At 40.5% G+C, this 27,566-nt stretch overlaps 1 protein-coding gene across 1 annotated transcript in view; it reads left to right on the forward strand.

The window, feature by feature from the left end:
• Positions 1 to 26,763, forward strand: part of CMYA5 (cardiomyopathy associated 5) — a 45,545-nt gene extending 18,782 nt beyond the window's left edge. The window contains exons 3-13 of the mRNA XM_083884159.1: positions 2,068 to 2,163; positions 2,844 to 3,077; positions 4,844 to 4,866; positions 6,810 to 6,931; positions 10,874 to 11,023; positions 11,917 to 12,063; positions 15,564 to 15,708; positions 23,199 to 23,332; positions 24,116 to 24,215; positions 25,165 to 25,341; positions 26,188 to 26,763. Of these exons, the coding sequence (XP_083740285.1) occupies positions 2,068 to 2,163; positions 2,844 to 3,077; positions 4,844 to 4,866; positions 6,810 to 6,931; positions 10,874 to 11,023; positions 11,917 to 12,063; positions 15,564 to 15,708; positions 23,199 to 23,332; positions 24,116 to 24,215; positions 25,165 to 25,341; positions 26,188 to 26,440 (1,581 nt within the window). The 3' untranslated portion in view covers positions 26,441 to 26,763. The remainder of the gene's footprint in view (positions 1 to 2,067; positions 2,164 to 2,843; positions 3,078 to 4,843; positions 4,867 to 6,809; positions 6,932 to 10,873; positions 11,024 to 11,916; positions 12,064 to 15,563; positions 15,709 to 23,198; positions 23,333 to 24,115; positions 24,216 to 25,164; positions 25,342 to 26,187) is intronic.
• Positions 26,764 to 27,566: the final 803 nt, after the last annotated feature.

The following is a 27,566-nucleotide window of genomic DNA, read 5'->3' on the forward strand; positions in this document are numbered from 1 at the left end:
AAGGGGCAGTGTCCTTAAACTGGAAGGGGGCAGTTTATATTAGACATTAGGAAAAAAGTTCTTCACAGTGAGGGTGATGTGGCAGTGGAACAGGTTGTCCAGAGAAGCTGTGGGTGCCCCAGCCCTGGAAGTGTTCAAGGGCAGGCTGGAAGGGGCTCTGAGCAACCTGGTCTAATGGAAGGTCATGTCAAGTAAATAGAAACTAAATGGTCTTCAAAGTCTCTTCCAACCCAAAGCAGTCTGTGATCTGCCAATAGCATTGTGGCATCAGCACAGGTAAGAGTTTGTAGTCCTACTTCTTGCCACTATATCCAAGCTGTTCCCCCTAAAAGACAGATAAAATGCCCTCCATTTCAGTAAGCTAGTTCATTGCTATAAATACTAGTGAAAATGCTTTTCCTGTGGAAGCTATTGTTCATTAAAGTGCAGTTCTGCTTGTGAAAACAACATGTATGTGATACCTCACTTCTCCCATATCAGATCTTTTCATGTGCAAGTGAATATATACAAATGTTCATTACTTGGTTACCAGCTATTTACTCTCACCCCAGTAAATGAAAGGTGAGATCTCTTTTTGGCACATGTTCATTTGACAGGAATACAGATTTAGTGTAGTTTTACTGAAATTCCAGAAGGGCTTTTATTGGTGGTATTTATGTTATCTTTATATTACTTAATCTGTAGAAGAGAGAAATCAAAAGTAGGAGGAGCCAGACAGTTTCACATACCACTAATTGCAAACTATCTCCATGGTGCTCAGGTGTAGAGTTGTTTTTTATATGTGGCCATTCATGCTTGACTTAGCAGTGATAACAAGGCACGAGTAAGTCAGCAATGAAGTCACAGATCCCAGCCACCCCTCAAATGTACCCACATTACAGCAAGACAAGTTAAGCTGCAAATAAACATCCCATGACATCACTCCCTGGCTGTACAGCACGGATATGAAGCCAGTATTAAATTTGGCTGCAACACAGGCCTGGCTTCACATGATTGCTAACACTCAGGGCTCAGGTTACTTTGAGACTGCATTTGTATATCTCTTGTTACTTCTGTTAATTACTGAGAAAACATTAAGATAGCAAAATCCTTGTTGTATGATTTTTAAATTTTTTTAATTATTTTTTTATTATTGTTGCATGAAAACTGTGAGAACATGGCTTCACAGTAAATTAAATGAGCTATAGATGGCATCTGTCAGATTTTACAGTTCATCCTGATGAACAGAGATTTGTTTCCAAATCTTGATGATTTTTAAAGGCAGCTTTCATTTGTATTGTCCAGTGTGACATTTGTAATTAATGTAAAGTCATGTGCTTTTTTTCTACAGATCTAGCTGTAAAATTTTGCCATAATAGGAAGCTGTTACAAGAGGAAGATAACCTTCCTTTTAGATTTATGCCATTGAATTAAAACTAAGCATTTTTATAAATTATGAATGGCACCAGAGCAGTTGAACAATTTAATTTTGTAAGAGAAGCACTAAGGAAAAGTTCTGAGTTGTCTCTGATGTCTATTGTGCCTTGGATTGCTTTTGTTTCCACATAACTCAACCAGTGATTTTGATGGATTCTTGTTTATAGGAATTTTATACACACACACACATACATAAAGGTATATCTATTTATCAATCTATATAGAGACAGATGCCTGTCTTTAAAATTCTAATTTAAAAAGCCATGACACGGTATAATCTATTACCCTCACAACTACCTTTGTTATCTTCCTTTTTATGGGTTTGTTCCTGTGATCTCTCAAGGACACTCATGAGGCTCTGAGTACCTTCACCCTCTAGCAAAGCTGCATTGGAATTCATAATGTTCAACAGCTTGTATGGACACAGCACCTTATCAAACTGAACTCACTTGTTCTGGTTTGGAAACAGTTCTGTGACTCTTCAGTTGCTATTTCTGTGCTTGTCTTTGCAGCCAGGGTGATACTTGAACTCACTTAGCAATTGTTCCAATGGTGGCTCATGGCAAAAGGAAAATATTCACCTAAAATAAATTCTGTGTAAAAGGTTTATAAAATAACCTGCCTAACTTATGGAAACATTTTAAATTTCAGGATCAGTTAAGTAAATTGCTAGCAGCACTGGAAGAAAAGTCAATGAAGATTGAAGCTTTTGTGAGTGATATTGAATTGAGATTTAACTCAGTTGAGGTAAGTACAGTGTTTTATCACACTAGTTTTTTTTCCCTCTACAAGATTACTTCAAAGATATGCTTGCCTTGTTGTGCAGCATCATTGCTTCCACTAAAATGGGCTGTTTCTTCAGTCCTCAAATTGACTTCTCTGGAAGTTCACTGGAAGGTGTTAACTTTGGAGGAAGAAAAAGATTGCTTTTCTGCACATTACTGCAAAGTGGAATATGTAACTGTCAAACACTGAAAGAAAAAGTTCCCTTAATTTTGTTTATGCCTATAAAAACTCACCGTGTCTTTATTTAAATCCCATGCAAAGCAACTAAATTAGTTGGCCAGTATCTTAAGTTCTGATTGCCCAAGTTCTTAAGCCTTGAGAACTGTATTAATTCCAATTGTAAGTATGAACTTCTATCTATTTTTTGATCATACTTCCTATCCCAGTTATTAAATATTAAAGTTTAATTTTAAACCCTAATAGTAAAAAAAAAAAAAAAAAAAAAAAAAAAAAAAAACCCACCAAAAAAACCACACAACCCTGTTGTTTTTGATGTATTTCTCTAGAGATGTTTCTCCCAGAGGAGTTTGCCTGCAGAAATAAAATTGTCTAATTGTCAATGTTCCAGAATGAATCTTGTGGATGGCTCGTGTATGGATAATTTCTGTATATTCAATAAATGTTGTCATTTTGTTGTACAGGAAAACTGTAAGAAAAATGCAGACTTACTGGAAAAGCAGAATGAAGAGATGCTTAAGAAAGTGGTGGCACAATATGATGAGAAATCAGAGAACTTTGAGGAAGTGAAGAAGATGAAAATGGAGTACCTGTATGAGCAGATGGTAAATTTCCAGCAAACTGTTGATTCAGCAAAGGAAACTTTGGAGACAACAGTAAAAGAAACAGATGAAGTGGATGGATTCGTTTTCCTAAATGTAAGTAAAAGTGGCTTTCATGCTGTAGATTTTATGATATTAGTTAGGAAAGGACTTCTGTGCCCAAGGTCTCAGTAATTTTATTTTTTTTTTTTAAGATAGCTAAATCCTACTAGTTTAGCTATTCTACTCTGAAACTGCTGGATCATTTGGTTTTGATGTGGGAATTCTCAGAGAGAACTGTAGAGAGGATGCACAGGACAAAAATGTGACTTATGCTACTAAAATTGTTCTGTTCATTTTTTAAGAAGGAGAAAAGATGGTTTGATAATATATCTAGAATTAATAACTGAGAAGTAAGAGGTGTTAGAGTATTTAGGTATTTTACCATGTGAAAAATAAAATGCGTATTATGTATAATAATAAACAAGAAAGTGATCTTTGAAACAATAAAATGTAATTGAGAAGTGAAGTAATTTCTGGGTGTAGGGGTTTTTGTTGCGAATTATTGTTCGGGTGTTTTGTTGTTGTTTTGGGGTGTTTTTAATGAGCAGATGGACAGTATTTATGAACTCAGATTACTGAGGCTGTGATAAATAATTACTGTTGAAAAATAGTGAGATGCTGTGTTGGTTGCTGCCTGGGGTGAAACCTCAACAGTGAGATAGGCTGAGGACTGTGCATGTTTAATGGTCCTTGCATGTCTAATGGTCCTTCCTGGGTGTTAAAAACATCTCCAGTGAATCTGCAGGACTGGACCTACTAACTCATACAGTCATTAGCCTTAAACTTTGTTCAGAGGGTGTTACTGATCCTCCAATGCTGTTCTTATGCTGCAAGACTTGTCCTTAAGTGAGCCATAGTACTTTCTTCTCTCCACAAGTGTATTACCAGTTCCAAAGAGGATGGAGTTTCTGGAATAATAATCTTGCCCCATTATGGAATTAGCATGTGGCCTGGAAGTTGCAGACAAACTACCTTGGAATAGAATAGAAAGGCTAAATTACTGTCTAAAGACTGATCACCCATACAAAATAAACCAGCTTTCAAAATACAAGTATCCAGCCCATATATGCCCCAGCAGCTACAGGAATGATGGACCAATATTTGGCTTTTTTCCCTGCTCTGGGCCACACAGTGTTGTAGTATCCTATAACCAAGTGAATGTTATGGTAGTTTGACTATTTTGGGATGAATGAAAAATGCAGATTGTTTTCCTGATTTTGTGAGGATCAGTGCTTTGGCAAAAAAATAATATCATAATCTGTAATTCTTTTTTGGGGATGTGAAAATTATTGGATTTCCCTGGTCCCTTCTATTAGTGATCAAGGACAGGAATTTTTTTTTGTTCACAGGCCAGGAAACATTACCTGAAGACTCCTGGGGCACGGGACAAACTCTCGCTCCATAAATACAAATCCCACACGGCTTTTAGTAATAAGTTATGAAGGACATTTTAGCAAGAATTTGGATTTAACTATTCTTAATGTGCAAGTGATTTCTTTCTCTAAAAGCCCTGGTTTAAGAAAGTATTTGATTATGCTCTGTCTTTTTCAAATGTAGATATTGAATACTGACCCCCTAAGGGACTTAAAATGAGATTTATACTCTAATATCCCACTGAGCCAGAGCTTTGAAATGAAACATTTCTAAGGAAACAAATTCTCTGCTGGTGTGAATGAGCAGCATTACACACAACCTCAAGTCAATAAAGCTGTGTGTTTTATGTCTGTAGAGAGTAGAAAGACTGTTAGATGATCATGATTGGCTTTTCAACACTTCGGGGGTTTTAAAAACTGTTAACACATTTCTTTTCCCTTTTCTAGTCATCTAAAGAATTGAATAAAAGGTACATGCAGTATGAGTTAACTGCACTGTAGTGAGTACTAGGCCTAGCATGCTGGATGCTCCATTTAGTATTTGTGAGCTTTGAAAACACAACACTAATAATCAGAGCTACCTTTATAAACCTTGCTAATTATGAAATTTAGCAAATTTGCTTTATACTTGTTGCTGTAACTGACTGGTTTTGAAGTGTTTTGCACATGTTCTGTAATATATTAATTAAACAAATAGCAAGTTAAAACATCAGCTCGATTTTACATCTCTACACAGACATTTTTAAACAGAAATTTTAAACTCCTTATAGTTATTACCATACATACATATGCAACAACTATTGTGACCCTGCTTCCACCTTTTAGACTGATAAGACATATTACTGATAGGTTTCTTTTTTCACTAGTCTGGTTCTGTATCACTTAGTCTCTGAAAGGTTATAGCAAAGCAACACAGGTATTTGACTGTGTTTCTGAACACAACTCCAGAAAAACGAGATTAAGTAGATTTCAAAACCTGACTAGGAGACTACAAGCTGATGTTTTCCTATGGCTTTCCATCAGCACTGGTCGAGTCAGGGTGTTTCAGAGGGCTGGTACCCCATCATAACTGCATCCTGGTCTGCCTGTACGCCAGTAAATGCATACAGTCACTAACAGTTCACTACCATATGGGATTTTCTCAAGGGAGTTATTTTGATGAGTCCCATCCTTTATGAGAGAAATGTTCTACCATAAGCCCATATTCCCCCCCAAATTTTTCTAGGGTAGAGGGCAAACATTCAGAGCAGTTGGCTGCAGGCTTCTCCTGTGCAAGCCCCCAAAACTGCCCAGCCCAGCACCCCTGACTTTCCCCAGAGGGCTGGGGCATTGTGCAGTGCATATCAAACATACCCTTGTAGTGCTGCCTCAGCCATTACAGGGATATGTGTGCTGACATGGACTGGGGTATAACAGTGACACCAGGGTTTCAGTTTGCAGTCAAATTACAACCCCAGGAGAGCGATCTGAAGAGAATGTGCTGAACACCCCTTCAAGGTTTCTATTAATCTCCAGAATTAGAACTGTAAATCTGGACTCACCTGTTGCAAGTCAAACTGTCTGGTCACGTATCTGCATTTAGTTTATTGCATAAGATTAGAGCAGGTAAAATGGGACAAAATAATTTTCCAAGGCTTTCTGTCCACTTGATCTTTATGCTTCACTTACACAATAAAGTTTATTCTGTTTGGTGCATGGACTCGGTTATTATTTTAGTTTGTTAATACTTGTCTACCTAAAATAGGTTAAAAACAAGTCTATTTAACAATGCATGTTTTTCTAAATAATGTGTATTTTACATTTGTTGTGCTTTGTTAAGATTATGCATAATTAACTATTTCAGTGACTGAAAAAAATGAAGGGGAGAAATATAAAATTCAGATGCCTTGAAAAAAACAATTTCTTCCGTTTTCTTGAGGCTGCTTCTGTGTCAGGGTTAAAAATGTTTTGGGTTCTTTTAATATAATGAACCCAGTAAATACAGGCTAAATAAGTGCAATCTATCTTCCCTCTCATGTTTTTTGGCTTGCCACAAAGCAGCTGCTTTACATTACATCTCTGGAGTCAGCTGCTGTAGTTAGCTTTAAGGTTTGTAACCTTTAAAGGCACTGCATTAACAAGCCCAAACCCCTGTGTTCTTGAGAGTCTTGCTGAGAACTTGCACATCTTCCCATTCTCATGGATTAAGTGTAAACAGACCATGTGCACTCTCACTGTGCTTCTGATTCAAAACTGCAGTATGGCCTTAAATGCTCAAAATCAGGAAAACAGCTTCTCCTTGCATGCTGCCCTCAATATCCCAAGAAATATTCAGAGAAGCATATGTCACGTGGTCTTTGCTTCTGGCCTTTGGAAAACTATGCAATACCACAGAGGATTTACATGAACAGATAATGTGTTTTCTTCCAATTAGGTTACTTTCTGCAATGGATACCACTCTCTCTTTAGAGAAGGTGCCCAGTGCTTTTTCACTGTTTGAGCACTATGCAGACAGTCCAGGACAAAGCAGTCAACACTCCTTACAGCACGTGGCTGGTAAGAAACTCTACATATTGTCTTCACAAAAGCTAACATTTTGGAAATACTTTGGAAATTTCAGTAAGCTAAAAATAGAATCTATTTGAGAAGTGTAGATTTGCAAACCATATAATTAGCAATCAGAGTTGAATGTAAAATGAAGTTTAATTGTGCACAAATGTTTGGCTTATAGTAGGTACAGTAAGATGAGCAAGAGGGAGAAGTGCTAAATTGGAGGATTCTTGCATCATTTCAGACATCTGTACCTCAGACCAACTGAAGGTCTCGATCTGTAAATCTCCCAGGGCTAAAGAAGTTGTTTTTCCTCGCATGCAGAGGTAGAAGAAGCAATCAAAGGGTCTTTTGAGCTCTCTTCCTCTGGGGGTGGCAGCTCCAGAGTGCTTGGTGTGGAAATGAGAACAGGGGGCTGCTTGATGGCTGAGGTCCCTGGACTTGTCACAAGAGAAGGGAGGCACCTGAAACTCCCAAGGAATGTGAAGGGAAAGCGGTTGACTATAACTAGAAACAGCCTCTGCCTGGGAGGATTGTAGTGCAAATTGCACAGGAGAAAGGGGTTTACTTATATCTGATATTTCATGTCCTTTAAAAAGCCTGGCTGGGCTTTCTGCTCTGCCTGTAAATATAGGTGTATTATCTAGATCTGGACAGCTGTCAACAAAATCTTGTCAGCACCATTTTGTGGATTCATTTTCTTCATAATGGGACCTCACTCCAGGGTTTCTTTTTCAAGAGAACAGTGGTTTAGGGATCTCCCATCTCACTGTCATGCTTTGTGGCCTCCCATTTGTTGTCACATGCACCACTGCCACCATAGTCACTCCAGGGGTTTTGAAGGGAAGCCCCTTTCTTATGTGTTTGGTCCCTGAGCACTGAAACTAGAGCATCAGATTCCCTAAGGTGCTTTGTTCACTGGCTGATTTTTGAAGACTAATGGGACATTGGAGAAGTGCCCACATTGTGCAGACTCTCTGGTGTCTAATAAGGGCTGAGTGCACTTAGCAGTGTCAGTATGGAGAGACTGTCTCTCTCCTCCACACCACTACTTTTGTTATAGTTAGAGGAACTCAAATACATCTGAGATGCAACGTCCTCGTCAGAAGTGTATGAATTTGCCTGTGGCATTTGAAGCTTCTCAGGTGAAGCTGGACAGGCATTTCTGCATGCAGCATTATCGCTGTGTCATTTTTTAGGAAGTCAGATAAAAAAACCACTTTTGCAACTCACTCTGCCAGTTAACTTGCTGGTGTAAATGTGCTGTGTGTCTTGGCTTAGTTCCTAAACTTCCTCTTGCAGTCCCATGGGTGCAGCCATTCATTCCTCCTAGGCTGCTGCCTACTGGCAAGGTCATACAGGAGGACAGGCCATGCATTTCATTTTCCCCACAAGCCACTCCAACATTTATTTCCCTAAACTGCTGAGGTCTGCTTTCTGGGTTAGTTTGCATTAGCTACTGTGTTTGCTGGCTCCAGACCAGTTTGCTTTGACAAACTGCATATGAATAATTGTTACTAGGAAGAGATCTTCGAAGCTCATTATCCTTTATGCTTACTTAATCTCTAACATACCTGGTTTTCTGCTTTCACTTCAAAGTGTTTCAACTGCTATCATGATTTTTACTTTGGCAAGCAGTAGACAAAAAATTTAGTCTGTTTTTTCTTATTTATTTGATGGTGTATTTTTTCAAGGTTACAACCTTCCTGAAGGAAAATAGTTACATGTATACATGAAACTTGATTTGGAATTAAATGGATTGAATACATAATTTATCACATACTGGGGAAAATCTTCAGAAACTTGGAATTTTATTTGACTCAAGCCATACAATGAAATGCATATGAATGTGCCAGGTTTCTTCAATCCACATATTTTCCTTCAGAAAGAATTGTGTTTTACTGAACAATTTCATTGAACATTATCTTCACCACTTCAGGCACATCTTTCCTTCAAAATGCCCTCCATTTTCAAATTTTCCATATCCCCTAATGAAAAGCCCTTTTCCCTCAAATTCCTCCTCCTTTCATGTAATCCATTTCCATTCATAAATGCATTAGCATAAAAAACGCTTGCAGCATGCTGTTGAGCAAAATGGAATCCAGGTTCTGCCTGGGAATAGAAGAGTGGGAATAACTAAAAAATTTAAAAGTAATTATTTCCAAGGCCCACTACAAGTCCTGGCCTTTTATGCTGGAAGGTGAGGACTTTTGCTGATTGAAAAAAGTTTCCAGTAGAGACACAGAGGAATGTATCTGCTGTCCTTCTTCACAAGTACACAATGCTGAGGAAATATTGTTTCTCATTACAAAACTCATGGATTACTGTGGAGATTACATAAAACAGAAAACTTCCTTACACCACAGGACTTCAATGAAGACTTAACTGATGAGAACATATGCCACTTTTCTGTTGAAAAATATAATTTAGTCAAATTCATTGCAAATACCTCATTTTTTTATTAAAATTCACTTAAAAAGGGACCACTTAAAAGAGGACAATGCACAAATGTTCTGTTTCTGAAGAGAATAGTTCAGCTTCTTGTTTTGGAATTGCTTCCTTTCAAATTCCTTCATATTATGCAAAAGGAAATTAGAAGTCAAATGTTTCTCAATGTTGCTGAACTGAATTTTGATCTATGATTTTTTTTTTTTCAGAAGTTCCATTCAGTAAACTATCTTCTGTTCAGATTTGGCATAATAATAAATCTTGCAACTGTGGGGTTTCTGTGATCAAAAATAGTGGTTTCTAGGCAACTTCATGTGGAAAAAAATGGTTTCCCCACCATGTCCACTGAAAGGAAGTATTTTCCTAAAGATGATAAATTTCTTAATTGCCAACTCTAGATGCAGTCAAAAGACAAAATGAGGATTGTTTTTAGCAATAAGAAGGATAATTTTTTTTTTCAATGGGAAGCAGATGTATTGCTACTGTACTGGTAGCTCTCTGTATAAATCATAAGGAAACAGCCAGCATCTGCATTTGCCTTGTTCATGCCACAGGGGATCATCATCATTACTGTGGAGATAACTGAAAAGAAAGCTAAAGCTTTCTGCTGAGATTCTAAGAGAATTCATGAAATATGGAAATTTACTGGGTGAAGAAATAGAACCATATATTTTCGTTCCCTGCAATCACTTTAACAATTATAATCTTTTGGGGCTTTTTGCTTCTTTCTTTCCCCTCCCTCTCTTCTATGACATAATCACAGAGGCGAACAATATCTCATCTGGTGCTGGATCTGTGTCAATCAGGAGACAAAAGTTTGTGTGTGAAAGCTGGGGAGCCTTGGAAATCTTTGAAGCACTTTGTGAGGAATTATCCTGGTAGCCCCACGGGCTTCAGGTGCTTTGGCAGAGCTCAGCTTCACCTGCAAACCAAGAATTCTGAGTCCCCTGGGTCTGTGGGGAAATGACCATGGCAGGAAGGAGTGCCAAGCCATGCGTGTGCAGCTGGAATCCATCCCAGAGCAGGGATAGACTCGGGAGTGCAGGGAGCCTCCAGTGCATTTAGAGCCTTCTCTGCCTGAAGCACATCCCTGCTGCTGCCAGCACACTGCAAGAATCCCCTCCTGGTGTGGCAGGTCTTTTCCCCTGCTCATATTTCTGGGATCAGTATACACATCTCTCTGAAGGAGGGTGTAGATGTTCTGGGTTTGGATGGTCAGAGTACTAGGACTGCATCTTATTTTGTCCAGACTTGTGAGAGAAATGGGGGGCTTCCAATGCTGAGCAGATCCTTTTTTCTGTTCCTATTTTATGAGGATCTGTTGCTCTAAAACTGCACCAGTTTTATGTGTACAGTATTTCCAGCACTATTTCCTGCTGTACTTGCTTTGTGAGTGAGTGAACCAGAGTGAAAATAAGCAATTGGGTCGACTCATGAATTTGTAGGTAATTTGGCTGAGAACACAGGAGCATATATAACAATGGGAGACTTTCCTCTCAGTCCCACAGACACCGACTGTCATACCTCAGGAGCCAAACTCAGCCACCAGCACCTCCATTGCTGTCTACTGGGCTGTGAATGAAGGGGATACCATCGACTGCTTCCAGGTCTACTGTATGGAGGAGCTGCAAACCAGCAAAGATGCAGGGGGTGCGTGAGATTTTGCCCTTTCTGCCTTGGCCTGGGGTAAGCAGGTGGGAGGATGAGCTGCAGGGGAGTGCCCAGGACATGGGAAGAACAACAGCTGAGAAGTCATCATGTTTGGAGCTAAAGATGGCCAATAGTGGGGGAGGTCATGAGGAAGATGCTGTTTCTTCTCCTCCCCTTTGTCCCTGCAAGTGCAAGATAATATCATGGTCTATAAAGTCAAGGGCAGTTGTTTTCACCTGTTGAACTGCCTTCCCATGAAGAGGCCTGACCATCAGAGAGGATGTGTCTATGCTGCCCTGTTGTTACTCATGGGGACTGCAGACAGAGCTCCCAAGGAGAGCTAAACATTTCATTATGTTTTTAGGACCCTGCATGTGCTTCAGAATTAAAAAAGCATTAGGAAAAGGTATTCAGTATTTCCACATGTAGACAAACATAATTTTTTCAAAATATTTCAAATGTTAAAAATTGAAATTTAATAAAGAGGATTGAAATGCGCATTTGTTAAAAAGCTCAAAGTAAAACATAAAGTCACTTTTAATGACCAGGCTCTGCACAAATCTGTGTATGCAGGCTAAAGGGTGTTAAGGGCTTTTTGTAGTATGTCATTTATAGCTAAGTGCTATTCAGTTCATTATGATGAATTGTTTATAGAGCTATATAGTTCATTATGAGGACTGAGGGCGATAATCTCCACTTGCCATGAATGGCATTTCTCTACTGTCAACTCAAGGGCACATCAAAAGCTTTCTGCCAGTGTGAAATATGGAGACCTTAGCTGGATTTTTTTTTTAAATTGACTGTTTTTAATATGTTATTTGAGAGGCAAAGCTGTAAGCCCTACCAGCACAACCATGAGTTGTGAAGCCCTGTGCATGTGTGTGTTCTCCTAGCCTTAGTGGAAGAGTACAGAGTGACAGTGAAAGAGAGTCACTGTGTCCTGGAGGACCTGGAGCCAGATCGCTGCTACAGTGTGTGGGTCATGGCTGTGAATGGCACAGGCTGCAGTTTACCCAGTGAAAAAGCCATTTTTAAAACAGGTATGTACATTTTTTTTTCTCCTTTGATTATTACAAGTTTCAGATCTTTAGACCAATTTAGTCCACAGTGTTACTGACACAGAAGAAACTGCTTCATTTAGCTCATCTGGCAGAGAGCAGGCAGTTCAGGTCATTCCCCTGTTCGCTAAGAGATAGTGGCATAATTGTTTCTGAGAGAAAACTTGAAGGCATTCAAATTTGAAGATGTTTCCAGCTTTGGGCCACATGGCTGCAGCATCAAGGCAGCACCTTATGTTATTTATCTTCTGAGTGTGTCGCAGTTCTCCATGGAAGCTCTGGGAAAGCCACCTGGTTCTTCCCTGCTGCTGCTTCCTCTCGTGCCCACAGTGGAGAAGGTGGCTGCATGTTTTGCCTCTCTCCCATCCATCTGAACACATCCATGTTGTATTGATTTAAGATATTAATTTTTCAGGGAAAGGACTGCTTTACTGAGGTTACATGCTGTGTCTTGCTCAGTGGGACACAAATCTCAGGTGTACCTGAGAGGCTCTGCTGTTGTTCAAGTAGTATAAATTGAGATGAGTAACTAGATGAGTATTGCTTATGAGCTTCATTTGTCTGATTCATTTTTCTGAGCATTAATTTCTTTAATAATTTCTATTGACAAAACTATTGCTTCTGAGCTTCATTTGACTGATTCATTTTCCTGAGCATTAATTTCTTTAATAATTTGTATTGACAAAACTATTGCTCTTGAATTACAAGCAAGGAGAAGCATCGTTATGTTTGAGGTCCTCCTGTCAGACAATTTTTTCAATCCTACAGGATAAAAACAATTATTCCGTTCCTTCAGTCACAAATACAGGCAAGGATATCTAATAATTTCATAGTAAAAAATTCTGTACCACAGTGAGTTTCTTGTTGAAATTGCTTGGCAGCAGCCACAGCTTCAAACCTTTTGCTTCATCTACTAGACTTCAAATCTGTTGATAATTCTCCCCGATACCTAATTTATATTTTAACAAAAGCTATTTTCCAGAGAACTCAAAGCAGAAATTCAAAATTTTTGGCCTCAGCAATGCAACTGTGAACACGGTGCAGACTTTCTGCCAACTGCACAAATAATTGTGAATTATTGATAGGTAATAAATCATAATTTCAAAAGGGGGTTTCACCTTTCTAAAACCATTATTTTTAAGAAATCTCGTTGTCTTTTGGTGTCAGGCTCACTATTCATACTTTTTCATAAAAATTGAATCCTTCTAAGAAAAGTTAATTTATATGAGTCTTTAATGGCTTCCTTCAGCCTGTTTCTTTAAGAAAACAAATAAACTGGATAAAATGTGGGCTTATTGAACACCTTCCCTCAAAGCTCAGTTGAATTCTCTCTAGAGTGTATGAGCCCCAGATGGACTTTTGGGAACACTGGTGAGGACTGGCTGATACAACATTGCTGCATCTCTTCAACACTGAAGGCAGAAAGATGAGCACCAGTAATGGAAGCCACTTCTTCAGTGGGAGTCCAGCTGCTTTGATATAAAGATAAAATACTTCAATTCTTCAAGTAGCCCAATGAACTCAGTAGCAAGAATGTAGAGTTTATTTTTAGTAATTCAGATTAAAAGTTTGCACATACAAGATAATAATTTGCTGGTATATGCAGTTTTAGGTATACACACCTTAGTAGCTGAACAAAGCTGAGCCTCTCCCAGTTGTTGGGAACACCCACAAAATTTCTCTGTTGGCACTGCACCCCTGGAAGTGTCAGTATAGCCTGGAGAGCTGTGGGTAATGCAAGTGGATGCTGCTGTAGCACCCCCAGAACCCCCTGACTCATGCTTCTCCACCTCCCAGGCTCACAGCTTGTCCTTCCCTCTGCTGAGAAACATTCTGTTTCCAAACAGTATTTTCTGTGAGTCGATGATGCTGAAAGCAGGAAGTATCCCTCTATCCCCCCTGATCCCTCCCCCACAGCTGATCTCCTGGTGATCTGTCCTTGCAGTCCTAAAGACACAGAAGTGAAGAACACCTTCTGCTGTTGCTCAAAACCTGCGTGATTCTCACCCTGTTGGCTCTTTGCCTCTAATACAATCACTTACATGAATTCCAGGATATTACAATGAAATTAGATTATGTATTCTAGCTGCAGTTAATTTGTTAAAAAAAAATCTCAGAAGCACAGCAACAGTTTTTTCTGGTATGCTCACTTCAGCTACTCTTTAGACAGATATTTTCAAATTACAGTTAAAAAAAGCTTAATGTCTTGTGACATACTGTTTACACATACAGAGATGTAGGTATGTGTGTAAGCTGCTGAATGCAAATATTTGGAGATTCAGGTATTAATTTTTCAATCTTTAGCAAGGATGCCTTTAGAAGCAGACAATAATCAAATTCACCAGAAGAGAATTAAGGAACTATTGCTAAGGGAGCTACAAAGAGATATTACCAGATGATGGTCTATCCCATGAATTTGTTGTTCTGCTGAATACATATATTAGCTGTTCATGTAGTAAAACATAAAGTAAATCTTAACCTGAACTGCTAACCTCCTGATTTTCACTAAACCAGGAAACTGTTAAATACTTGTGGGTGTTTTTCTTTCCTTTTCTAGTAAAAACAAATCATTTTTCTTAAAAAAACAGAATCCATCTGGAATGTTTCCTGTAGTTCTCTTAGATTATCTTGTCATAAAATCATCTAATCCCTACTTTTGTTTTAGGCTTCCTATTTGGTACCGCAATAATAAAATTAATTTTTTTTACCTTTTTTTTTTTTTTTTTTCAATTAATACCCTTTCTTTTAGGATTGGCATTAGGATTGTTTATGTGAGTTTCACAACAGGTCGTAAGGTGTTTTCTATTGCTATTTCCAAAATGGGAAAAAGCAAGAGAACACAACTGATCTATTTTCAGCCTACAGTGTTGAATGTGCAATTTCACACAATAGCTTTTGATTACTTGCAGCTAGTGCATTATTTTATATTCCATTTTCTGTATTGCAGTTGGGCCTGTAGCTCTTAAACAGAATCTCTAAAAAGGAGAAATTACAGGGCCGAATTTTAGCGTTGCAAAAATAACCAGGGCATAATTAAACAGAAAGTCAGCAAAGTCTCCCTGTCATTTTTGCAGCAGCACATTTGTTCCTGATGCAGTTCATGCAGGGCCGGCTGAGGACAGGATGGAGGGGATGGAGAGCTGTAGGCAGTGCTGCCTCGGTGCTCTGCTCCTTGCAGATTGGCAGCAATGAGGAAACATCGCTCGAGGAAAAGCATAAAAATTCACCATTCTAAGGATGCGACAAACGCGCAACTATTCGCAACGACTTTTCCAGCGTGATTTTTTTATTGTTTGTATTCCCTGTAAATGCGCCCCTCTTCCATCCAAACACAAACAAGCATAAAAACACCGCTGGGTGGGTAAAAATCCACCGCGTGGGTTTTCAGGAGGTGTTTTCAGCAGGTGGCTGTTCCTTTCCCTCCAAAGATGCCCCTGGGGCACCCTCCTGCCAGCACTGCTAACGTGTCCTTGTGTCCCCAGCGCCTGCTGTGCCCTCCATCAAGGCCGAGGACTGCACCGTGTGCTGGGACACGGCCACTGTCCGCTGGCGTGCCGAATCCCTGTCCGCCGAGTCCTTTATCCTGGAGTACTGCCGGCAGCACTCGCCGGAGGGAGAAGGTCTCAGGTCAGTGCCACCAAAGCCCCTGGGGTCAGGCTGGTGACCGTCCCGCAGACCGCGTCTCGTTACGCAAGAGATTATTCTGCCCGCAGCCACGCGAGGAACAAATCTGCTTCTGTGTGTCCTGAGGAATTTAAGGGGCAGGCACTAATCTGTGAGATTAGGCTGAGACATAAAAATACTTCCTTTTTATTCTGCTTAACCGGACAAATAAATCCCTTTCATTCGGAGCTAAAAGCGCAGAGATGTTGGCGCTGTCTGCAATCAGACAGAAGTTTCGGGGCTGTGCCAGGCAGGGAAAAAATCACTGTCCCCCGAAGGTGCCGTGGCCCTGGGACAAGGCAGGGCAGGGCAGCTCCACGGGGAGGAGAGTGATGGAGGAGCACGGCCCAGTTTGCTCCTCGCTTTGTGGAGAACAAGACAGCAGTCATCTCTGTGCATAGCAAGGGTGATGGGGTCTCTCAGTAATATTGGTCTGTGCTGCCTTAGACCTGCGTGCAGAGGCCTCTGGATGCACAGATGAGCCCAGGTACCCTCCAAGGGTAGCTTTGAAATTCGGGGTGGTGATTGTTTGTGCCAGACCCTCTCTGCTTTCCCCTGTGCTGCACAGAGGAGAGGACAAGGAGAGATGTCGGTATCCCTGAGCCACGTGATGGTGCACTGTGCTGAAATGCAGAGAAAATTGTTGCAGAATCTTAGAACAGCCTCGGTTGGAAGAGACCTTAAAGATCATCTAGTTCCAACCCCTCAGCTGTAGGCAGGGAATTACATGCTGATCTGTACGACCTTAGGGCTTGGGGGTCTTTGTTTGTTTTCCTTTTAACAACAGAGACAATATTCAAGCAAAATACAGTTGCAAAGATCTGAGAAATTTTGTGGAGAGGGGTGACTTGCCATACAGGACCCTGTGGAAGAGCCTCAGCCCAGCTGAGACTGTCTTTTTCACCTCCTGAGAATCCTGATTAATGTCTTCACCTCTGGGCTACTTCACTTGGGCATCATGGAAACAGGGTAGAGAGAGAAGGGCTTCGTGCCCTGCAGTCAAAATTAGTTAAGTGGACTGAAGTGTTCATAGCTTTGTAGGAGAGAAGTACAACTGTGAAACTGTGAATGCCTTGCTCCTTACAAAAGTAGGCTGAAAACTGAAATTAAAAATTTCTGTGTGGGTGGGAGACTTTTTATCATGCAGTACCAGTGTGCTGCATTACTGCAATCAAGGAGAGGTCTCTCCCAGTTCTTCTGCCTCTCAGAGGGGCTTGCTCTGTTTCCTACATATTTCATGAGGCCATCAGGTCCCTGTCAACCTGCCAAAGTCACTGTTGGTCAAAGATAATGGAGTTGCTCCTGAAACATAAGTTGGTTGTTTGCCCTTAAGTTTCTGTGCTGTTATCTGAAACTGACTTTTTTTCCCAAAATGAAACCAGAAACTGCGCTGGTTTCTGCAATCCATGAGCAAAGTGTTGGTAACACCAAGTGTTTGCTTGTGTGGTGATAAATGTGGCAAAAAGCTTCCAGAACAGACCCCTTTGCTTTCTCGAGTGACCTTGTGTAAAATCTAACGTGTTTATAATTACACTGAGTCACATTTGACTTTTTGGCCTCACTACCAGCAGAAGCTGGCCTTTAACTGTGACAAGTGTGGAAACTTTCCACAGAATTTTCTCAGAATTGCTATAGTTTAAAATTCGCTATTTGTAGAAGGGCTTTGACCTCTTTTTGTGTGTTGAAGACAATGTTTTGCCACTTATTTTCCCTGAAAACAATTTCCTTCTTTCTTTTTCCTAAATCAAATCCCTGAGAATAACCTGGAAATCTTCTGTAGTGTCAGAAGTTGTTATAGTGATCGAGAATTTTTTTAAAAAGAATTCTGTTTAAGGTTTTACATAAAGTTGAGGAGGAAAAAGTCCAGTGGTAGATGGAAAACACTGCCTGTATCACTCGTATCCAAGGCCACCAAAGGTGCTATTTAGAATCAGAAATCAACTTGAATAGAAGCCAATCAACTTGACTTCTATAGGAGTCAAGTACCTATATAGGGTACAATAAAATCCTGACTCTATGCACACCCAAATTTTGGTCTCAAATCTTGTATATTCTTCTGGGTTTTGTTTTTTTTTTTTTCCTTGAAAGCTTGGAGTTTGTGCTTTGCAGGTTTCCTGAGCAACATGCATCTTGGGGATCAGCCAAATGTGGAGCCCTCTCACAGACAGCCTGTGCCTTTTGTGCTTTCACAGCCCTGGAGCTAAGCAATTTCCCAGTCCCTGGGTGGGAGTTCAAACACATTTCTCAGCAACCCTAGAAGGTTCATTCAGTTGCTGCTGCAGGCACAGTGTGACAGCAGAGGTCAGGGAAGAACATTCAAGAAGAGTTCTGGAGAAGGCAACATGGTCCCATCCCATAAGGCTGCTCTCACAGATGTCATTCTGGAATCTCACCCAAGATAAAGGACACTGCCAAGGGAGCAAACAGTGAGAAAGGCCCTCATTGAACAACTAGAGAGAGACATGGTCTAAGTCAGCCCTATGAAAACTTCAGCATGCCACAGAATCACAGTGTGGCTGAGGAGGGAAGGGACCTTGGGAGAGCACCAAGAATAACACCCCTGATCAAGCAAGGCCCCCTAGAGCCAGTTGCCCAGGATGCTTTTGAATAACTCCAAGAACATTCTTGGAGCAATCCCAGCTTCCCAGGGAGAGAATATGAAACCTCACTGAAGTCTCTTTTCAAATACTGTCAAAAAACAAACCAAACCAAAAAAACAACCACAAACTCCAAAAAAAGGGCAAGAAACCTACCAACCAACCAACCAAAAACACTATACCCAAATCTACATTTTCCCTTCTCCTTTCTCTCTTCTTGCCACCTGAGGGACATGATTTCATATAAAATCATCTTAAATCTTCAGCAAAAAAAGAGTCCCTGTCCTACTGCAGTGGTTTTAAAGCTCCTTCCCAGGTTGAATCTTTTTCCAGAATCTTTATGAGTGACGCCTTGAAATGTTTCTTTCAGTTTCAAGAGCTCTGCTATTTTCTCACTGTTCAGCCTCTTTGTGTTGAGAAGTCAATGGAGTTGTGGGTGGAAGATGAAAAGCTGTGAGAAATGTAGTCCAGGGATTAGGTATGTAGGCTGTTCAGATGGAAAGCCTGTGTCACATCATGAGGAATCTGTAAGACTCAGGGAGGCAGAAATAAGTGAAGTATGTGGTGAGCTTGTGAAAGTGGAAGTTACTGAATGTCATCCTCTCTGACAGTGCAAGACCGGCACTTCTAGGGAATTAAATTTCCAGTTTCCTTATGGAGCAAATCTAGTGCTGGAACAAGAGGAGCAATTCTCCCTCCTCTTTCATTGCCCACATGATAGTCCTGGTAGCTCAGGAAACAGAGTGTTGGAAACACAGAACCTTCCTTCCCTCTAACTCTGCCAATTGCAGATAGCAGCAAGCAGGGGGTGTTCTGGTGACCTAATCCCAAAACAGTCTCAGCGGGAGGAGAGGGAGAGGGAGAAGAAGAGGGAGAGGAGAGGAATACAGCACAGCTGGGAGCAAACTCAGAGCTATTTGCTCTTTATTTTTAGCTTCAAGAGCTTTTTTCCACTCATGGTGCACCCTTTCTGTATGCTTCCACATGTATCTTGAGAAGCTTGCATACTTTCACCTTAACTCCATATCAGTGATAGCAGCACAGCTCTGGAGGTACTGTTTCAGTGGGATCTTGGGGGTGGAAATGACAATTATAGCACAGAGGGTGTTGTGAATCACTGCAAGGCATATCGTTTGCTGGGTACAGGCGATATTAAAAAATATCCCCTAGATGTTGTTTCCTTTAAATAAATGAGGATGCTGATGAGAGAAATGAGCCTGAAAACACAGCATCAGATTTCCCTAAAACCAGAGAAATCACAGATTTAGCAGAAAACTGCTACTATAATATGTCTTGGCAAGTTAAAGGTGAAAGAACATGCAAGTCCTTTTTGTTCTGCTTTAAATAGCCTGTACCTGATATTCGGAGAGTGGATTTTCAGCCTTACAGATTCCTCTTACAATGAGAGGGATTGAGAGGAGATACTTAAAAATATTGGACTTCAAATTCTTCTTGACTTTCCAGGTACTAACTTTTTATTCAACGATACCAAGAAATTGAAAGGACAGTGTAAATAAGATAACATTTAATTTAAAGACCAGGATGCCTCAAACTTTGATAACAACATCATTACATTTCAAATAATTTCTAAAGTGGGCAGGTGTATATAAAGTAGGAACTATCTGACATTAGAAATGTTGTAGGTGGATTTCTTTTTATTTCAAAATTACAGTTCACTACTTAAGGTGAGCTTGAGGAAGATCCATCTGCAGTGCTTGTTTCAAGAAATCAGAAATGAAACAGTCTTCCACCAACACAGTCAGGATGCATTTTCCCTCGCCTTCTCCTACACATAACCTGTATGCTGTAAGCTAAGCACTAATCATACCTTATCCTCATCCTTGCTTTTGCAGAGTCGATCTAAAGCATGATAAACTCCTGTGATTGCTGAGGAGCCTCGGTATTCACTCTCCCCCTTCACCCTACCCTCTAGATAGGAGAGGCAACAGATAGCAAGACCTATTTCTTCTTTGCACAAAGCTTCTTTTGTGCTTGGATCTGGCTCAGAATGTAGCAAGTGAAATTCCTCCTTGTCAGCATATTCTGTTTCATTAGTTGGCAGCAGCAGGACTGTTTTTAAGCCTTAATCGTAGCTAAAATTGATGGGCTCTTATTCTTAGGCAGCTTAAAGCTGGCTGAAATAGATTACCAAGCAGAGAATGCTATTAGAAAATCTGATCACCGTTTTACAGCCCAGATCTGCTTGAAATCAAGATTTTTCTGTCCCACTATTATGACTGAAAAGCAGAATGTTGTTGCCCTCTGGCTTAAACATGCATCCAAATTCTGATTTGGAGAATTTTGTATTTGTAAGAGGCCTAAATCTGAACTTTGATCACTGACCCTATTCTGCAAATTACTGGACCCAACATCTCTAAATTCCTATAAGATATCTCTGGGATCCACACTCCAGAATATGAATACCCCATGTCTACTCATTATACCACAACGTAACTGTCTAATTGAATTTAGAAATTATTTTGTGATTTTTTATTTAATCATCTGACAAATAGTTCATAACACAAAAAGATTAACTCCTAATTTCTTTGGAAGGATACTGACTTAATTGAGGTTTTCCACAAGACAGAAGAAGGAGCCATGTACAGGGCATCACTGTGCTTAGGGCATGCTGATCCGTGTAGTGCCACAGACAGCTTTCAAGGAATAGCTTAGCATATCCTCCTTTCATCTCACTTGTAACTCTTTGCTCAAAATTCCTCTCTGGTGGTCTGTGCTTCAGATTCACATCAAAGATGTCAGTGTGCTGCTTTTAAGGAACAGATTGGATAAGTCTTGCCTAGAAAGCATGGGCAAATTTCTTCAAACCTTAGGTGCCCACTTCTTTTCCCCTACCTCTGCTTCCATTCTGCTTTTCCTTTCTCTCACTTCTTTCATATTTGCCTCCTTTCTCAGTTCCACCTTGTGGTTTTCTTCAATCCATCATTTTTTTCTCTTGTCCCCTGTACTCAAGTCTAAAGAGCTTGTGTTCTCATCAGTCAGTTCCATGAGGTTACACCTCTTCCCTAAACCTTTCAGCCTGCTGTGCTGTCAGTGCCTTGCTGAAGTGGTCTTGCAGTCAGGGCCTTGGTGAATCGTGAGGGTGAAGCAAAACATGCAATTTCTGCCATTTCTCTTTACTGCATCAGATCAGCATTAATGTAACACATTCCCTGAAAGTAGCACAGTCTTGTGCTGATCACACTGGAGCTCCAGACTCTCTGAAATTCTTTTAAGTTGAAGGAACAGATCACAGAAGCACCCCGTGCATTTTCTCGATGGTCTCAATCACTCTTAATGACAACTGTCATTAAGAGTGCAAAATACCTGTCACAGACTAATAAGGATGACACACCAGTCTTTTAGATACCATCCTCCTAGAAAGAGATCTATGTGGTGTAAGCAGGAATCCAGTGTACTAAGAGCTCTGAGATTTTACCTCGATGTGATAAATGCAGCAGAAGCAGGCATGTGAAAAATCCCGATGGATGAGCACTGATTATTCCTCAGTTTGTACTGCTCTCTGGTGGGATATATGCGTAAAAACAGTCACCTCTAATGAATAGCAACGATCTGATCTGACTGCTGACTCGCTTGCCTTGCCTCCTCTGGAGTCACAGCAATTTGTGCTGGAAAAACTAATTTATTTAGTCTAGCTTCTCACAGAGGCGTTGCTTGCTATCGTGGAGAGAGAGACCATGGTGGGCTCCACCTCAAACCTGAGCTGGAAGGGAAAGTGTTTTGCTCAGTCTCCATGGGCAGATCTCCCACTCTGGAATTCAAATACTTGCCTTGTAGATTCTTAAAAGCACTTCTGGGAGGAAATTACCTGCTTTATACAGATAAATAGTCTTTGCCTGCAGGCATATAATGCAGAGTGTGTATATTGTCTGGCTTTGCTGTTATCATAAGAGGTAAAAAATGATGAAAATCAAGATCTAGTGAAAGAGAAATTTGTTAAGTCAATCTTTCCTACTGCTGTCAATGTAGAAAATAAAATGGCATCTTTCTAGCCATCCAAAATGCTTTCACTGGTACTTAAAAGCAGCAGTGAAGCAGATTGAGTGGGTGCTGACTCCTGTTTTCTAGCAGTGTGTCAAGGCACCAAGGGTAGAGGATGTGAGGGCTGGAGTTTTTGAGGCACTGCACTGAGGAGCATAGTCAAAGCAGTGAACTGTGTGAAGGCATCTCCTCTGCTCTGCCTCCTGCAAAACCGCCCTGTTGGAGTACGTGGTACCACAACAAAGTCAGAGCCCAGGCTTAGCTGCTGAAGGATTTGTGAGTGAGGAGTTCCTAATAAGAAGTTAATCACCCTTCTATGATGGTTCTACAATGAAGAGCACGATTTCTGTGCTGCCTCAGATAACTATATCAATTCTTTTGGATTTGTAGCTTGTTGCCAGATAGTAAAGCACAACTGTATTCAGTGTCATGTTACTAATTAATTAAAAGGTGGGGTTTCTTCTTCAGAACTATGCCCATTTTGTAAGGAAAAAAGCAGACTTTTCACAGGAAGCAGATGAGGATGAGGATTTGACTCTGTGCTGCTTAAATTTTATGTGATGAATTATGCTGCAAAACAGTCATAAAGTGATCATCGCACCAAATAACTGCACTGAGTGATAAGGTGGTGCAGGAACAAACACCTCAAACTCCATCAGGCAAAATGAAGACAATCCCTCAAGTGAAATGCTGAAGCTCCTACATAACTCAGTTGTTGTGAAAACAGTGTATGCCTTTCTTATTTGGAGTTTCTGTATGGTGTTTGTTATTTCAGTAGTAAACAATACAGTATGGGAATTTAGCTGTTCCCTAGTTTGGATACCTGCATACATTTTAATGCATTTTCAACACTTACAGATCTTTTGCTGGGATAAAGAAACCTGAATTGAAAGTATCCCTGGAGCCCAATGTGAACTATTTCTTCTACTTGCGGGCTGTCAACCCATTTGGGACAAGTGAGCAAAGTGAAGCAGCTCTCATCTCAACTAAAGGTAGACAATCAATTCCTGATGCCAAAACAATGGGATGGAAGGGCAGAGTAGCCAAGCATTTATCTTTAGATATTATTCCTGAAATTCCCAATATGGTTGTGACCAAGTTATTGAAGTTTTTATCTTGTTAGGTCAAATTTATATTAGGGTTTTTTTCTGCTTAAAATTAGCATAATCAGGACTACTTCACTTGAAATTTTTGTATTTATGTCCTGTGTAAAACTGGTGTGACCTCAGAAGCAAAAATGTTGAATTCTGTCAGAGAGATTAAATGATTAAGTATTCTTCAGGGATTTCAGTTTGCTTGAATCTTACAGTGCACAATCAGATAAAAGTTGTCATGACCTTAAAGAAAACCTCTCACAATTAAAACCTAATGAAGTTTGAGTGATGAGGAAGCATGCAAAGCAGTTTTAAAATGTAATGGATGATTCAAACTCTAAGATTTCTAGATAAATAGTGTTATGTATGGTTCTTCCATATCAGTCTCAAAATTAAAATTTTCTATTTTGAAAATAGTAATTGATTGAAAATTATTCAAACTTCTTGCATACTCTTAAAGAACTCTTTATCACCTATCTGCATTTCTGAGTATTAGACTGCTGTCTCAGCTTGGAAGACTCCTTGCATTTGCATCTCATTTTCTGTCACTCCTACCTGCCTGCAGAAGCAGCCCTGTCCAGCTAAGATGGCCATAATTGTTGCTTAACATTTTATGATTCATGTCATGTTAATGTGGCCAGCCTCTCAGATCTGGTGTTTCTTTGTCATGAATTGTACCAGGAACTCGGTTTCGCCTTCTGAGTGACACAGCACATCCTGCATTGAGAATCTCTTCTAATGCAACAGTGATCCACCTTCCTGAAAAAACCAAACTCACTGGGTGAGTAGCAGTATGATGAGAAAAACCGTCCTGTGGAGTTTGGGATGGATGCCTCACTTTAATTTTTTGCCATCTTTCACATGACAGTAATTTTGTAGAATGACTGAATCATTTTGGTCATGCAGCCTCTGGACTTCATGCAATTGATCCCCCCACCCCTTTCAAACACTGCAACATCTCAGGAAAGTCAGTGATGGGATTGATGTAGGGAAGAGTTCCGTGTCACACTAAGGAATGGCCAGGAAGTCAAAGGCATGGTACCTACTTGGACTGCTTGATTTATTTCAGCCCATTGTCACCACTTAATCCATCAGAGTCTCAAAGCAATTTTTTGCTGCCCTGAGAAGGTCAGCTTTGTGGGCTTAGCTTTTAATATATTGTGGATAGAAGTAATCCATCTTCCATAGTTTGCTACTCTCCTGAGGGCATTATTGGTGATGTTTTCCAAAGTATTTGTGGCTTTGGAGAGCTAGGAACTGCTCCTGGGATGTGTTAACACGGTTGTACCAAGCCAGCTCTATCCATTGAGGACATTGCAGGGGGGTTGACATATTGATATCAGTCCTAGCACAAGCGCAGGTCCACTTGTATAACTTGTGCCATACTGATATGGCTTTTTAAAAGGTGATGAGGATTTACCGGTTTAAGCACTTTTTGTTGCTGTTACCACTGAATGTACACAAGTGTTTTTGACTATGTCTACATAAAACTACCAGAATTTCTAGTTTCAATAAGGCTTCTAAATTCGAGATTTTTTAGATAAGTCTATCTCAGTGCAAAAATGAAAAGATTCTAAGTTAAATCTTTGCTAAAACCCTGCAGTTAGAATAACAGAGTGCAATTCAGTAGTAATTTTATGTGATGCTTCATGATTTGACTGAAAGAAATATCACAATATGGTTTGTCTACCACTACACTTTCTTTATTTTATTTCCTCTTCCACAAACAGGTTTCCTTCAGTCCTGGGTGAACTGCTGCCTGCTCAGGGATGTCATTACTGGGAAATTGTTGTCTCTGCCTGCAGAAGCTACAGGATTGGGATTTGCTATGAAGCAGTAACACAGAGCAATGTCCTGGGGTTGAGTGATACCTCCTGGTGCATGAGGTGCTGTCCTACACAAACCAGGTAAAGAGGATTCAGTCTGGTGACTTGGGAAGTTACTTGTCCTTCATGAAAATAAAGCTGGCCAGCCACAAGAATCATGAAAGCAGAAAGGATTCTTCTGCTTCCTTTATGTAAATTTGAATAATAAGAAAAGGTCATTTACATAAGATCTTTAGACCTCCTCTTAGTTTAAATGGTCTTATAAAGCACCTTTAAAAATAAAATTAAACTCAAGCAGATGATTTTAGCACCCTTCATCCAGACAGTGAATAAAACTTAAAGAACTAGTTTGTTGTTGCTCATATCCTGATTTGCTTCACTCAACCCCAGCAAGTATATTTATTTCCATAAATGCAGCCTTTTTAGAACCTACTTCCATCTGCAGGAAATGTCAAGACTTGATAGGGAATGTTTTCTCCTGCCTTGTCCTTCACTCCCCTGCCACTGTGGCAGGACTGCAGGGTGCTGGGGTAGTCTGTGGTAACAGGGCAGTGCCAGGCTGCTTGGAGGTTTGTAAGGCACCACGCTGCTGCTTTGTAGAGGTGCTCTTGATCTAAACAAGTGTACTTTTTTCAGTGTGAAATCATATGCATGTATGAACATTACTAGCTAAATGAAACATCCAAGAGGCTTTTTTTTTTTCTTCTACAAGTCCAAAGATGCCAAGTGAAAAGGCTTGTCAGGATGCCAGGCAGGGCTTGAAGTGATGCCACATTTGCTTTGCCTACGTACCGAGCAAAATGCTGCAGCCACGTGACAGGCTGCTGTATGCAGCCACCTGTTAATAGATTGGAATTAAGCTGCAGGTTATTTCTGGTAAGTTGCTATGAGGAGGCTCACTGTATTCTGGTTTCCATTTTCCCGCAGCTTTCTTTACAGATTTCTTCACACTGGTGTGATGAGCGACGTCCACGTGACGGAACACCTGGCCAGGATTGGCATCCTGTTGGATTACAGTAGTGGCAGGCTATTGTTCTTCAATGCAGAGAGAGGACTGGTGCTGTTTGCCATCAGGCACAAATTCACTGATGCTGCTCACCCAGCCTTTGCCCTGGAGAAGGCAGGAGTGCTTACCCTGCGCACAGGAATGGAGCTGCCGGAGTTCGTGAAGCAGAGCTAATCTCCTGCTTCACAGTTTCCAGAAAACTGGGAAATACAGCATCAGGGGATAGAGAGAGGAAGAGGTATGCCAGGAAGGGATAGCTAGTCTTCACTGATGCAAGCTACGTGCACAGCTCTCCTTCACATCATCAGTAATTGTAGTTACTGCTCGGGTACATAGTCACACTGAACCTGGAAGAAAATCGACTCCTTCAGATGGAGCGTGCACCTAGGAATACACAGAGCAGTACTTCTAAGGGGATAAAGAAGTTTTGTTAGCTATGATAGTGCTAGCTGTCTTTTTAAAGTTAATTATGAACCAGTGTATCAAATAAATGCATTTCTCACTGCAATGCATGAAAGTCATTGTTTCATCCTTTGCCAGGACAGTCAGAGCCTGAATCCAAGATGATGTGCTTGGAAAATGTATACAAATTGCAACAACTGAAACATGCTGCAGATTGATATATCTGTGACATAGTTTGCCAGCTCTTTAATGCACAAATTAAGAAAAGTTGGTCACATAGGGATGCTCATGTTTCCAGCATGATGGAGTCCCAAGCTAGTTATTCATATCAGCCATGCAGGGTCTGAGTATGCCCCACCTACCTACCCTGCTCACAGCAGAGTAAAGGCTACCTGACTGTGTCAGTAAATATCTGTGTCAGTAAATATCTGAGTAGCTACTCATGAAACACAGGTAAAAGGAAACTTGATAATAGTGGTAAAACTCCTCCCTTGTGTTTTTCATCCTCAGTGTGTCAGGTTAGTGGTTTTGATAGTGAAAGGAAGATTGCTATGCAGGACCTTGTGGATCACCACTTTTCTGTCACTGTTTCTTACCTTTCCTGTTATTAATTTGGTGCTCCTAATTTCAGTTTTATGTACATTTTCCTGCATCTGCCCTGTTCTTTATTGTTATCCACACTAGAACCAGCAACATGGCAGTGAGGTGCAGTGTTCCAAGGCCACCAAAAAAGGCAGGCTAAAATTGGTTTATGTCAGCGCAGGAGTAGGATGCTGATTTTTCTCCTTGGCTTTTTCAAACCAAGCACTTTCACACATTGGTGGTATGGATGTCTTCCTGCTTGTCTCAGGCTGGAGGCACAAATGCCAGTGGTGCTGAACTCCAGTGGGTGCTGGGG

The sequence above is a fragment of the Zosterops lateralis genome (genome assembly GCF_965231275.1).
Source record: "Zosterops lateralis genome assembly, chromosome: Z".
Lineage (NCBI taxonomy): Eukaryota > Metazoa > Chordata > Aves > Passeriformes > Zosteropidae > Zosterops > Zosterops lateralis.